This window comes from Vigna unguiculata, chromosome 1, assembly GCF_004118075.2.
Source record: "Vigna unguiculata cultivar IT97K-499-35 chromosome 1, ASM411807v1, whole genome shotgun sequence".
Taxonomy (NCBI): domain Eukaryota; kingdom Viridiplantae; phylum Streptophyta; class Magnoliopsida; order Fabales; family Fabaceae; genus Vigna; species Vigna unguiculata.
Window position 1 is genome coordinate 27,769,865 of NC_040279.1, and position 14,468 is coordinate 27,784,332.

General features: G+C 33.0%; 1 protein-coding gene across 1 annotated transcript; it reads right to left on the reverse strand.

Moving 5' to 3' along the window:
- Positions 1–341: 341 nt before the first annotated feature.
- On the reverse strand, positions 342–14,256 carry LOC114195196 (DNA gyrase subunit B, chloroplastic/mitochondrial-like). Its single transcript, XM_028085587.1, has 21 exons — positions 13,984–14,256; positions 13,728–13,872; positions 13,456–13,536; positions 13,246–13,359; positions 12,743–12,799; positions 11,670–11,771; positions 11,268–11,418; positions 11,101–11,177; positions 9,121–9,231; positions 8,026–8,096; positions 7,650–7,791; positions 7,164–7,262; positions 6,880–7,008; positions 6,659–6,773; positions 3,533–3,600; positions 3,302–3,415; positions 2,588–2,704; positions 2,413–2,466; positions 2,225–2,330; positions 1,484–1,614; positions 342–829 (listed from the first exon to the last, which is right to left on the reverse strand). Exons 1-21 carry the CDS (start codon positions 14,103–14,105, stop codon positions 761–763), a joined length of 2,175 nt encoding a protein of 724 aa, XP_027941388.1. The 5' UTR covers positions 14,106–14,256; the 3' UTR covers positions 342–760.
- Positions 14,257–14,468: the final 212 nt, after the last annotated feature.

A 14,468-nucleotide genomic window follows, 5' to 3' on the forward strand; every position in this document is an offset into this window, starting at 1 on the left:
TTTGGTGTTTTTACTTTCAATTTTTAATTGCAAAGACCACGTTATTTTCAATTTACAAACTCCCTTTTAGCCTAAAATGTAACCTTAGAAGTTTTGCTCCTCCATAGCATTTAATATATAATTTATTTCACCATGTTATAAACAAAAAATATTCGCTGATTTTGACAGCAATATTACAAAAAATTGATCTTAACCATATTGTGTAGACCGAAAAAGTCTCTATTGCTATCAAAATGGAACCTATAGATAACAGTATACCAGTGCATATAGCATTGCCACATTCCTCAATGTTAATGCCTCTCCATGCAAATGTTTCATTCAGTAATTCATCGTTCAAAATGTTAAGCAGAAAAAACTTCAATTGAACTTTGAATATTAATCGCAGGATCAAACACGAGCTTAGCACTGACAACTTGTGAAGGGTAACATCTGAAGTACATGAATTTGATTACAAATGCAATTACAAAATTTGGAATCATATATAGGTGGGGAAAAAATATATGCACTTTACAAATTTTTAACAATAAAATTAGAGCCTCCAACATGCCTCCCAAATACTTCCCAGAAACTAAAACTGACAGCTTAATTTGTAACCAAAGAAACAGCTCTTAAAACACCAAATGGCACCAATGAAAAAACAGGAGCCTCTTCATTTCAGACCTCTCCACGTTCCAGGGCATACAGAAAAAATTATGCTTTATATTGTTGTAGTGTATGGCTAATATGGAAGTCATTCCTTTCTCCATACCTAGATGCGCCATCAAATGTCTAGCTTATGAAGATCAATCATGCTTGCAGAATTTCTTATGAGTTCCTTCCGAATATCCACCTGATAGAAATTATAATTAAAATTGTAATTATGTAAGAATAGCTACTCAGACCATGGTGTACAAAAATGTTTTTATTAAAAACTGCATAATACTTACTATACCTAAAGGCATGCAATTCGTAAATAAGGCCAATTTTAAAGTAGATAACAAAAAAATGGATTATATAACAGTGAACAAATAAGCATGTTATGAAACAGACGCAACTCTTAGTTACTATTGCCCAGGTAAAAGATAGTCAAATGCGCTTATTAGAGAAAGGTCAACGATCAACACCAATTTGTGTAACTAAAATCCAAGTTTATGTTATCAGTCATTCCAAGTTTATATCAGGTTTGTTTGTATAAACTTTCATCGCAGTAGCCTGAAATTCCACCTTGACTTCTTCATTGCAAAGGATAAAGGAACTAGCCTCTTTAATGCAAAAATTATGGTAATTTCAGAGGTTAATGCATAAATAGATTAAAATATGAAATGCACGGATGATTTCCCCCTTTCTTAACTAAAACATGTATTAAAAATTTGAAATCTTAAGTTATTTGTCAAATTCGGCTCCCCCTAGTTTTCTTGAAGTTCAATGTATATAGACAAATAATATAGAAACAAACATGCTCAGGTAAAAAAATTCACAAAAATAGGTAGCATGGTCAAATTACCTGAGTACCCATAAGAGAGGAAAAAACAACACTTGCTTCTGCTGCATCATCAACTTTTAATTGCTTCAGTAACCTCCGTTCTGGATCCATGGTTGTTTCCCATAGTTGTAAAGGCATCATCTCTCCCAACCCTGCATTTATAGAACATACAAGAGTATAGTATTATTACGCATAGAAATCAAGAAAACATTGTAAATTATTAGCCCCTAGAGCAAAACAATAAAATATCAGCATTGGGGAGACATATGACCTCCGAATAAACGGGTAAAAGTCATAAACTATAAAAAAACAAATCATTTTCAACACAATAGACTCTTAAACATAAAACTAACTCTCTTCAACTAATATATTGTTCACTACACGGGTCTATAACACACCGACTGATGGCAGAGATGATCATTGCCAGAGTTTGCAACGTAATGACATGAAGAAAATATTAGTTTCCACAAATATTTTTCAAGTTTCACAAATTTGAGGTGGGAGGCACGTAGCTTAAGATGACACTTTCAATTATTTTCAAATTCATTTTTAGACCACCCATATTTGCCAGATATATTTTCCCCTTGGTAATTAAATTCACTTGACCCACTTCACGATGAATAGCTGTTCTCAAACAATAACGACCCTCACTATTCAATAAGCTAGTGTCGTATGAAAAAATTATTTTGTCAAAATTGTAATACAAGCCTACAAATAATTCTAATGCAAGCAGTGTACAACTAAAATAACTTTTAAGCATACCTTTGAACCTTTGCATGTTGTATGATGCATTAGGAGGGAATGATCTTTGAAGCTTTTTAAGGTCAGCCTCATCATAGCAATAGTGCACTTGTTTTCCCCGGACAACCTGGTTATTTCAGTAAAGATAGATCGAAGTTAGTAAGATTCCATCAGATAGACATTCCATGAAGTAAAAATTTTAGGCAAACCTTGTACAATGGTGGAACACCAACATAAATACAACCTTCATCAAACAAAGCTTTCTGCAAGATAGAACCATTGCATCAATTTTTATCATTTATTTTGATCTATTCTTATAGGAGCTAGCTTGGTTTTCATCTTCCATTAGGAGTAGATTTTGCGAGTATTTCCCATATACGATACCTGATATCTGAAGAAAAATGTCAGTAGCAAAGTTCGTATGTGAGCACCATCCACGTCAGCATCAGTCAAAATAATAATCTTATGATACCGGAGTGCATCCTTTTTGAAATCCTCTCCCTGAAATGACAAAAGATAATGATTAAGTAAATACGAGATAATAGTTGCTAGCTAAGAGCAAAGAATACTGGCACACGATTAACTTGGTTATCAAGCTATTAAAGTTGGATTTTCCAATTCAAATTTGGAATTCAATGATACTTTCTAACTTCCCAAACTATTCAGGAATCAGGATAACTTTGTTTTCCCTTTGTAAACATGACAGTAATACTAAATGCTTTTGTTGGCTTCTTAATTACCATATTCTCTTTCTGCTCACCTTTACATTTCTATTTTTTTAATCTAAATTCACATTGAAAATCACATTAGTTGTTGTTAACTTGGTTCTTTTGATGGCATCCACTTGGAAATCTCAACAATTTAAAGATTGGATTTACTTTTTAAAATTTGAACTTCATGCAAGTTGACAAAAACTTAGAATTTAGCAATTGAAGAGATCTCAGTTTAGTAATATTCTATAATTTATTTACACTTCACCTTGGCATGTCTTTCAGAACTTTCAATGTATTTTTAGTCATTTGTGTTTTTTTATCAGTTTATTTGTGTGCTTTAACTCGCTCAATAATAACAAATTAATGAAACAGGAAGTATTTTAACCTTCACACCAAGACCAAGCCCGAGAATTAAATTTTGGATCTCTTCATTTTTGTACATTGCTGCTTCATCCCTCCTTTCAATATTCAGAATCTTACCCCTCAGCGGGAGAATGGCCTGCATTATATATGCTCTGATAAATAGATGCACTTACATAACTCCAAATAATTCTTTTATACACAATGAAGTCCAATCTAACAGAGTGCACCATGTCAGTAAACAAGTATATTTTACCTGGAAGCGCCTGTCACGCCCTTGCTTAGCACTTCCTCCAGCTGAATCACCTTCAACTATAAAGATTTCTGCAATATAATGACAAAGAACGTTCAATTCAAAGCACATTGTCAGCTCATCAAAATGATTTACAATTATATCAGTTAATTTAACATGAATCAGCTCTACATATAAAAAACTTGTAGAAAACCAGAATACAATATTCTGTATTTACTGCAATAATAGCAGTATACAGGCATATAATCTTTGATTTAGAGGAGAGAATATCCTCTAATTATGTATGTAATAAGTCTTACTTTTCAAGGTTTCTCAACCGCAGCCACAACTCCAGTGACTTTTCCGACAACATTCTGACAGCAACCCACCCAGTTCAGTTTTAAATATTTTGCCACTTCTGTTGATGTTTTTTGGCATCCTACATGGTTATCTTTCACGAAAAGAAGGTAGGGTTGTTTTCCCTCCTTAAGAAGTTTTATCTTGAAGTAAACACACAGTCTAGTATCCCTATAGTCTCTTCACAACGAAGATGCATGTGAATATTTATCTCATTGGTTTCAATAATTCACGGCTTTAAAAGGCATTCTTCAACAAATATCCTATGCCCACAAACTTCAATAAAACAAGGCCGATAAGCACAAAAACAAGCATCTCACTGAAACCCTCAAACTCTTCTCCATGGCAATGTTACCGGACACTTCTAGGGTGGTTTTGTCCTCTCAGTGAACTACTTTATCAATCACATGTCATCCTCTGCCCCAAATGATTAGACTCCTCGTTCACCATTTGATACACTTTCTCCTTGTGTCTTTCTCTCCACGTGTTTTGTTCACAATTTGGCTTTCGCTTGACAAACTCTCACCATAGTCCACCAAATGTGTCTAACTAGGATATCATTGATAGTAAAAAGGTTATCAACCTATCGTTGTTTCCCTCCCCTTGAGAGTTCTTCCTCTCCTCCTTCGTCCCTCCTAATATCCCTAATCAAGTCCCACTTAAACATGTTTCCCAAGATGACCCTGTTGTGCACCTAGATGTTCCCCAAACAAAGACTCAGGTTGTACGACCTCACTAGACATATCAACATCACCAATGACCTGTTGCCATTCTTAACATGAAAGAGTACCTGTAATACCAATTCCAAACTATAGACCTAGTTAAGCTTTGATATTTTCCTAGAAGAGAACTTGGTTGCAAAGTTTAACTGTCTCAGTCAATATCTAGATATTGTCTCTAGAATGTGTAGTGAGACAGTCCTTGAACTCCCTCTAGGACATTAGGGTGCATTAATTCAGATACTAAAGTACAGTAAGAGTGGCCTCGTTTATGAAGACAGGAGGCGTGCTAAGAAAGTTGGTGAGCCATATGTCAATTCGGTGAGTTCACCAATGGTAGGCAATCCACATATGGGTATTATATGTAATACTAGAGGATTATGAGAATATAATTTTGGTTAAATTACTCTTTTGGTCCTCTATTATCAGTTTGGTCTTCAAGTTTTTTTTGTCTCAAAATGATTCAATTTGGTCCCAATATTTATTTTTAGTTTCAATTTAGTCCCAATTTTTGTAAAAATGAAGCAATATTGTCCCTCTTAAATTGACACTTAATTTAATTTTATATAAATCTTATGATGATATTCTTACTAAAATTGAAATTTTTATTAAATAAAGTTAAACTCCAAACTTAATTTTAACAATTTTGTCATCATATATAAAGACATCAAGTGTATCATATTATACAAACTTAGTAAAGATTAAAAATCAAATAACTTGTTACACATAAGTTTAGGAACTAAATTTCAAGTTTAAAACAAAACCAAAGTGTAATGTTTTGTATAAAATTTAAAGTTAATTTAAAATATTTATAGAAATATATAATAAAAACGTTAATTTTAGTAAGAATATCACTATAAAATTTATAAAAAAGTAAATTGAGTGTCAATTTAAGGAGGGACAATATTGCTTCATTTTTAAAAAAATTGAGACTAAATTAAAACTAAAAACAAATATAAGAACTAAATTGAATCATTTTGACACGTGGCACAACTGTGAAGTGACAAGTGTAAAAAATAAAAAAATTCAAAAAATTCAAAATAAATTCAAAAATTCAAAAAAAAAACAAAAATTGACACGTGACGTTGACTTTAACACCATCTGGTCAAACTAACGGTAAAGACTAAATTGAATCATTTTTAAGAAAATGAGGACCAAATTGAAACAAAATAAAACTTGAGAACCAAATTAATATTACTTGACAAATATAAGGACCAAAAAAGTAATTTAACCTATAATCTTTGATTTAATGGAAAAATAATATCATGTGTTTATGTATAATTAATGTAATAAGTCTGTATAAACTCGCATCCACCATGTATTCAAACACAATTTCAGTCCATCATTCCCCTGTTTCCTAGTCTAACAATACTGATGTAAACATTTGAGCAAATAGTCATGCTTAGTAAGAAACAATTAGTTTTAAAGTATAAATTCTTGACCAAACATGAATCAAATCATTCAAAACATTACCAAAGGACTCTAAACAAAACATTAACTCTAAAATTGGGACCAAAACCGCCACATAACTTTATAACCAAAACACCATGTTATTGTTTTGACAAATCTGCATACAATTGCCCAAGGGAATCAACTTACAGCCTTAACAAATGAAATATATTTGAGTGATAGTTGGAAAGGCCATACTTTTGAAATCCCTAAAACATATAATTAGATGGCAAGACTAAAAGTCAAGTCAAAAGTCGAAAGAAATACTGAAATATAGATTTTCAGGACATAATAACAAAACTACTATTTAACATTTATTTGGAAAGTTATGGACCAAATAGATTATGGGACAGTTAGGTGACTATTTTTTACAACCGGCTTTAACAACACCATCTGAAATTTGGGTTGGGTTTAACTTAACTTCTGAACCTGTCTCATGGGATATAGATTTTCCAAGGTTTTATAATATAGTTTTAGAAATATACATAATTGATGTGAGATCTGAACAAATGTCGATCTAAGAGTTATGATATGCAAAATTAATAATAATAACTCTAGGTCCATCACAAAACTGTGGTTCAAATGTTAAGTAAAATAAGTTTCACAAAATTAAAAACCATCATACCACATTCTTCAGGATTTGAAGATGAACAATCAGCTAGTTTTCCCGGAAGAGATGAAGATCTCAATACACTCTTTTGTCTCACCAATTCTCTCGCTCTTTTTGCTGCCAGAGCTGCCTAATTAGACAATAAATTCACAAGATGCTTTTGGTTAAGCCTAACCTCCTATCAGGAACAATAGATTTAAAATACAGAACTGTAAACTCAAAAAAGAGATGATTACCTTAAAAGCATTAAGAGCTTTAGAAAGTATTAAATCAAGCACATCTGGATGCAATTCTAAATACTCAGTAAGATAGTCATGAATAGATTGTTCAACCACTTTTCGTACCTCTGGATTTCCTAACCTTGTCTTCTCACGTCAAAGAGAATAGTAAGAAAAAAACTTGAGGCAGTACCATGTAATGCAAGAAAAGAATATAAGATTCTGAAAATTCCAATATTCCAGTAGACCTGAAGGAGAGAATGTAAGCATTGCATCAAACTAATATAAAAAATAGGTAATACCTTTGTTTGTCCTTCAAACTCGGGGTTTGGGACCTTGACTGAGACAACACATGTTAGACCCTCTCTAACATGCTCGCCACTTAAAGTAATATCCTTATCCTGCAAAGAACAGACAACACTATTTAACAATGAAAAGAATCCACTTTGTGAACTACTCATAAAATAATAAATGATCAAGTCAGACAAAGGGAGGCATGCTATTTTACAATTCCCATGTTTAATAGACCATGTCAACATGTACAGATGTTTCAGTTCTGTTAAGCATAAATTATATAATAGGCGAAGTTGTTTTGTCTTTGAGAGATTGATTACTGTAGTGCACCCTAAGTTAAGGGTAAAACAATGTAGTTAAAGTATCAGTAGGTATAGAGAGAAAATCAAAGTTACAAATTCTATACCTGGACTTTCATATTTAAAGAAAGTAGCCATGCATAAATCGCTGAAGAGGGAAAGCAAAAAAGAAAAGAAACAGCAGCTGAGCAATACCTTAATAACTTTTGACTTCTTTCCTAGACCATTCAGCGTTCTTGTTATAGAAGCCTTCATGGCCTCAATATGAGTGCCACCATCAATAGTGCGTATACTATTAGCATATCCCAGTATTGTATCTGAGTATGCATCTGCACACCTAGTAAAGAAGAAATTAATGGAATCAAATATGCTAAAAAGGAATTACAAATAGTTGTCAACCATATTGTACAGAAATCTCCATTCATTTTGAGCTTCTACTTTTACTAGATATAAAAGGCAAACCCTAAATTCACAAATTAACTCCTAATCCATATGCAGGCAACTGCCAAATGACATACTAGATGAAATGTATCTAGCGAACTCTGCTGTCAATTGGAGTTGTAGGGCTTACCATTGAAAAGCTATATCAACTGCGATGCCATCAGTTTCTTTTCTAAAACTCAGAACGTCATGAAGAGCTTTCTGAAACGGAGGGTCACTAGTCAGTAACCATTTTACAACTACTGAAAACATCAGCTCAAATCTATTGCATAATAAGATGTTGGTTCTTCCATTAAAAGGAACAAATAGAAACAATGAGACATGTTTTTAATAAAAAAAATCAAGACTGATAAAATCAGGTAGCAACACTAAGCCATCTTTACAAGGAACAATTAAAAACACTAATTACAAGCAATGAAAGCACATCCAACTGTCGAGAAAGATACTTCAATCAAAGAGAAATATTGTTACAAACCAAAATGGAAATAGAATAAAGAATGATTTCAAAATGCTCTGTTCTCCTTCAAGGGTCACCACCTTTCACAGCTGAGCTAATGATCTGTTCTCCAAAACCAAGAAATCTCTTTCAACTTTCTTTCTTGCTTCTATTCAAGTCAACTACCCAACCAATTCTTTACTTAACTACAACTGTAACAGCTTTGCTTTATTTCCAGCTCTAACTAATTGGCCTTTTTCGTTTTTCTTCTGTCACGAGGACCAGCAGACATCAAGACATGTAAATACTCATTCAGCACATAAAGAAAACTTAATAGACCCACATAACTGACATGAGCATTGGTCATCCTGCATGAGTCATTACTTCGCTTGACAAAACAGAGATGCAATGACCCTGGTGTACAGGGTGAGTTCAATGGTGATTCAACTGATTGTGTCAGTAGCATTACTCCAAAATTGTAGCAAGTAATACAACTTTCACAATTTATTATAAAAATCTGAATCCAGATGGTATCAAACTTCTTTTTTTCCCAAATTCCATGTGAGCAAGTGTTTACAGATGTGAACTTAAAAGAGTAGTGCAGTAAATATTATATGCAGTATGATAGATATTTTATAGAAACATATAATAAAATGTGATGCACACAAGTATAACAGAGACTTGATTTATAATTGAAGTAGAACGAAGGATAAGATATCCTACCTAAACAAACCAGCACAAAACAATAAAAGAACAAATGGCATTAACCATAAATTACAAGTATTAGACCTTATCTGCATTGAGCCATTGCACATATTCGACCAACCCCCCAGCATAAAAATATTTGTTATATTGAGCTTTATCTGGATCATTATCCTCTTTCTGAAGAGTGATTGTAAGCTGCAAAGGTCAAGAAAACCAATCATAAGACACAAGGTAAATATAAAAATGCTCTCTAGAATACTTTGATTTATAGCTGGCTCAATGATGGAAAATGCACTTTTCTCCTTTAACCCACTGAAAACCTATGAATATTACTTACATATTCAAAGTATAGCCAAGCATCAACGAAAATATAAAAGGACATAAAGGATTAGATTTCTGTTGACACCAAATAGATTGAGCTTGACCCTCTATTATCTTAGAGAAGTAGAACAAGAAATTTGATTAGAAGTGATAAGCTAGGCTTCATCTTATTAATTTAAAAACTTCAAGTATATGATTTGTTTATCAAAATAATTGTTGTGCTAGTACCTAGAATTTTTCATAACTCCGTCCAAACTCAGTAACATACAAAATGATGTTTCTATTCTTTTATTCAAATTAATTTTTATTCAAGTTGTGGGGTAGAACAAAAGAGTTTTAATTTTAAACAAATGTAACTCATAAATATCTACAGAGCTTCATTGTGTTTAAGATAATTAAAAAGGAGAATAAATCTAAAACCCAATCCCATGAATCAAGTAAAAAATTCTGCAAGTTACACACAAAAAAACTGAAATTTCTGGAAAACCAATAAGAGTCATTGATGCCAAGTATATCAAACTATTAATAATTAAGGTAGTTTTTGTATGACTTTAACTCCAGATACCAATTTAATATTATCAAGCAACGAATGCTTATGTAGTCTAAATAACAGATACTAAGATGCAAAAAAAAATTAATATGGAACATAATACAAACCAAGTCTTTTAGATTAACTCAAATGATACTTTCGTATTGAAAACATCGTTTATAACCTCATTCAAATTGGTTACATGACAACGAGGACCTTCGGTATTATATTGTCATCATACATTATCAGTTAAAAAAAAAAATCTCTGTAGCCATCTTATAATTCTCAGTCAATTTACATAATTGACTGCTTTCCTTTTACATACAAAAGGCAAATGTTTTAATCCCCTTTTAAGGGGGTGACAATGTTCCTATTCTTGTGCCATATTCAGTGTTCAATTGAGCTTCAGAAATTCCAGCACTTCCTGTGCAGTTGATCTAAATGATGTCATTGCTTTACTAAACAGAAAATATGTGGTCCCACCAATGGACCAACAACCGTTCTAGCAGTTAATACCTTTTGTATCCAATTTTCATCCTTACACTCCATTCCAAAACGAGAATATCAATCATCAAGTGTCCCGGAAGCTCAAAATATTAGGTGAAGGCTCATAAATATTTTTTTATATGCAACATTCCCTCACACAATAACTCTTGGACCTAAAGCATAAAAAATTGCACGGACCGACCCACTTCATGTTATGCCTAATGTCAACTTTTATTAATCGCCTGGTCATAGAGACTTCTGATACCATATTATTAACTCCCAAAAACTTAAGCTATTCAGTGAAGGGTCATCATTGATTTTTATATGTAGCATAGATGTTCTATATACATCTATACTATTATATAAAGAGATTCTCTCTTTTGGTGTCCACATTATGTTTCTTATTTTACCCTTTAAATAATATTTTTTTTAAATCAATTATACCAATTTTACTCTTTAAGTGACTTTTTTTTAAATTTAACTGTTTTTTTTCAAATTTAACTATTTTTTAAATTTAATTATATCTTAGTTTAAGTAAAGGTAGCACATGTGTTTTCACAAGTAGTCGTTAAAGGAAATTTAGGCACTTATCAACACATTGATGAAGTAACCAATATACACAAATAAGTTGTCATGATGAAGTATCAACATTTATGACCATATGTAACAAGAATAACGAATGTTGTATATGACATCACAAACGGATAATACTAACTCAACAACTTCACCTTTGGGTTGAGGAAAGCTAACTCCCTAATCCGTCCAGCTATTGTGTTATAATCAAACTCAATAGCAGTGGTGAAAACTGCATGTTTAGATAAAAATACATCATGTGTAAAATTTGCTGGGAAAAAATCACAAACTAGAAAAAAATGCATGATCATATAATATGAACCTTCTTTGTCAGGCCAAAATCTAACGCGTGTCCCTCGATGATCTTTCCTTTCATCTGGAAGCACGAGGCATTTTAGAATTGTCACTGGCTTTCCACGAGAATATTTTTGTGTGTATTCCATTCCATCACGCCAAACTGTTATCTCTAGTGACTGTGAATTTCGATAGTAAACAAGATTTTTAGATAACATTGTTGACTAAGCATAACTAACAACATCTGACTAAAAACATAATATAAAGCGATTGTGTTATTTGCTAACATCATGTGATGAATAAGGTGTGGATGTGTAAAATTAGAGAAAACAACAGTTATACCCATCACCATTTTTTTATCCAATGCATTGTATAAACCTTGAAAAGGTTTCAACTAAAAAGAAAAAGGACAAAATTGATAAAAATGTACCTCAGACAAGGCATTAACAACAGACAAACCAACACCGTGCAAACCTCCTGAAACAGAGTACCCACTGTTGGCACCACCAAATTTTCCACCAGCGTGCAAGACCTAAAAAGTTCAAAGGAGTAAATAACTGTTATCCAAAAACATCAAATACATACAATATGTACTCCAAAAGCGGGGAAAATTTGGGTTACAGCATAAGATCCAAGTTCCAACCTTTTCAAAAGTGAAAATTTTAGGGGGTGTTTAGTTTGAAAAAACATTTCCTCTTTCCACTTTGTTTTTAGCTTTTAGAAGTTTGTATAGAGAAAAAGAAAACAACCTTTTATGATTCTCTATTTTCATTTTTTCCTGAATACACATCAGGAAACAGGAAGAAAAATGAAAATAGGAAACACTTTCTCAAACTTTATATTTTACTAGAAGATGATAAGGACCATCAACAATACAGAACCAGATATGGAAGACTCCAATCAGTTAATTACTATCCTTGAATAGTGACAATAAAATTTGCAGAATAACACAAAAAGAATCTCAGTCGTATTTGCTGATGGTTAAATGATTCTCTTGTCATATTTAACATGACAAGCTAATAGATGGCATAACACCCAGTTCACATCACATCTTTGTCAAGTCAACAGATACTCAAGATGTGGAAAAAGCTCCATATGTCAGGGTGTAGAAATGACAAAAAACCTGACTACCTCATTTATAACAAATTAAAACAAGAACACGTGGAATAACAAAAAATGAATCTAGCAATAGTATTAAAAACAACTAATAGTCACTGAATGGGGAAATCAACTCTAGAACTCCATACCTTGACTAAATTTCAAACTGACATGCTTTCCCTTACACTAAAAACATAATTTTGTGATAAAATAGCTCAGCTAAATCTCAAATAGTCATGCCTCTCCCTCCATTCTAAACAAAATTTTGAGAAGATAAAAAGCAAAATAAACTCAGTTGGATTTGAATTGCATGGTACAGAAAGAGCCACAACATACATATTCAGAAACGTTTAAAGCATATAACGAAGCAATTAACAAGACTTATCAAAGTATGTGTAATAATACCGTCAACACTGTCTCCAAGGCAGATTTATTTGTAACTGGATGCAAGTCAGTAGGAATCTGCACTCCATGATATAAATTAGTATATGTAATCAAAATAAAGTAAAAGATAGCATTAAACACTGATCAAAAGGGCACAAGAATTTTAACAGCTTAAAATCTTGATAGAAGGCAAATTATATTTATTTCCAAAAAATAGCCATTGCTAGCATTGTCACTGTCAAGCAGTTCATCATATATAATATTTAACTCCAAAAAATTAAGAAAGTTAGAAAATAGTTAATGGTTACATTAAAAAAAAAATAGTACCATACTATACCCAACTGAGGATTTTTTTGGCAGACGGGCGTCTAAATTTTTAATGTAAAATGCAAAGGTTTAAACTTAAAATTAACATTAATTAGGTCGGTTATCAAAAATGAACCAACTAAAAATGTCAGAGCAAAATACATACAAATAAAGCACAGTCAACCATGAGAAAATTTAAAAAAAAAAAGAAAGCATACCCCACGACCATTGTCAGTGATGCTCACAGAACCATCTGCAAGCAAAACAACATCAATCCTGGAAGCAAACCCACCTTGAGCTTCATCAACAGCATTGTCCAAAATTTCATACACCTAAGACACCACACAAACTCTTCAATCAGAGAAACCGCGGGACAAAAACAAAATAGCAACAAAGCAGCCGCAGAAAATGAAACTACAAGAAAATACCAAATGGTGCAGCCCTCGAGGGCCGGTGCTTCCAATGTACATCCCGGGCCTTTTCCGCACAGGGTCCAAGCCTTCCAGCACCTACATGTACCAAACAACCCTTTACCAAACACATGCCACTTCCAAACCATATTTAACAAAACAATTAACTAAACCAAATACTAATGCCCAAACTAACAAGAAAAACCCACGACATGGTATAAAACTGCACACATAAACTAATTCCCACAGCACTCATAATATTTAGCACAATCAAATTGACCCGTCAAAACCTGAATTTGATCAGAACCATAAGCGGTGGAACTTTCACTTTTCTGAAAAGCTTCAGTGGTAGGGACAGAAGACATAAACGCCCTTGGAGTAGCCGCTATTGAAACCGAGCAGGGAACCAAAAATTTCCTCAGATGAAAACTCGTCCTGGGAAAACCACGAAACGAATAAGGACAAACAGATAAACCCTTCAGGCTTCATTATCAAAATTTGGAAACCTTTTTAAAAGGGGCAAGCAGAAAGTGAAGTTATACATACCTGGTTTTGGTGAGAGTAGAAGGAGGGAGAGAAGAAAAACGCGTATGGAAGGAAGAGTGGATGAAGAAGCGAGAAGCCATGAAGCGAAGCAGAGGAGGACGATAGAGAAGAACTTGCGCCATCACATTCACATTCCCAAATTCTTCGCTTTCATTCCTATGCTATATACCTTGAGTTCACTCACGCTATCTTCTTTCTCTAAACCCTACAAACATATTTTAGAGTAAACTCAATTCTTAATACTTTCCCTCCACAAGATGACTTTTTGTAAGCGAAAAAAAAAAACACCCACTCGTTGTTGAGGGGTTTGTATCCTACATGGCGTGGTCACAGATAAAAATATATCTTATGGTATGTTTTATTTTGGGATGAATGTCTCAGTATTTAAGACTTTGTTTAATTAGAATGAAATGCTAGGGATAAATGAAGGTAGAAATTTGAGAAAATATAATTTTATGAGTGGTGGGATTCATAACAGTTCTTCA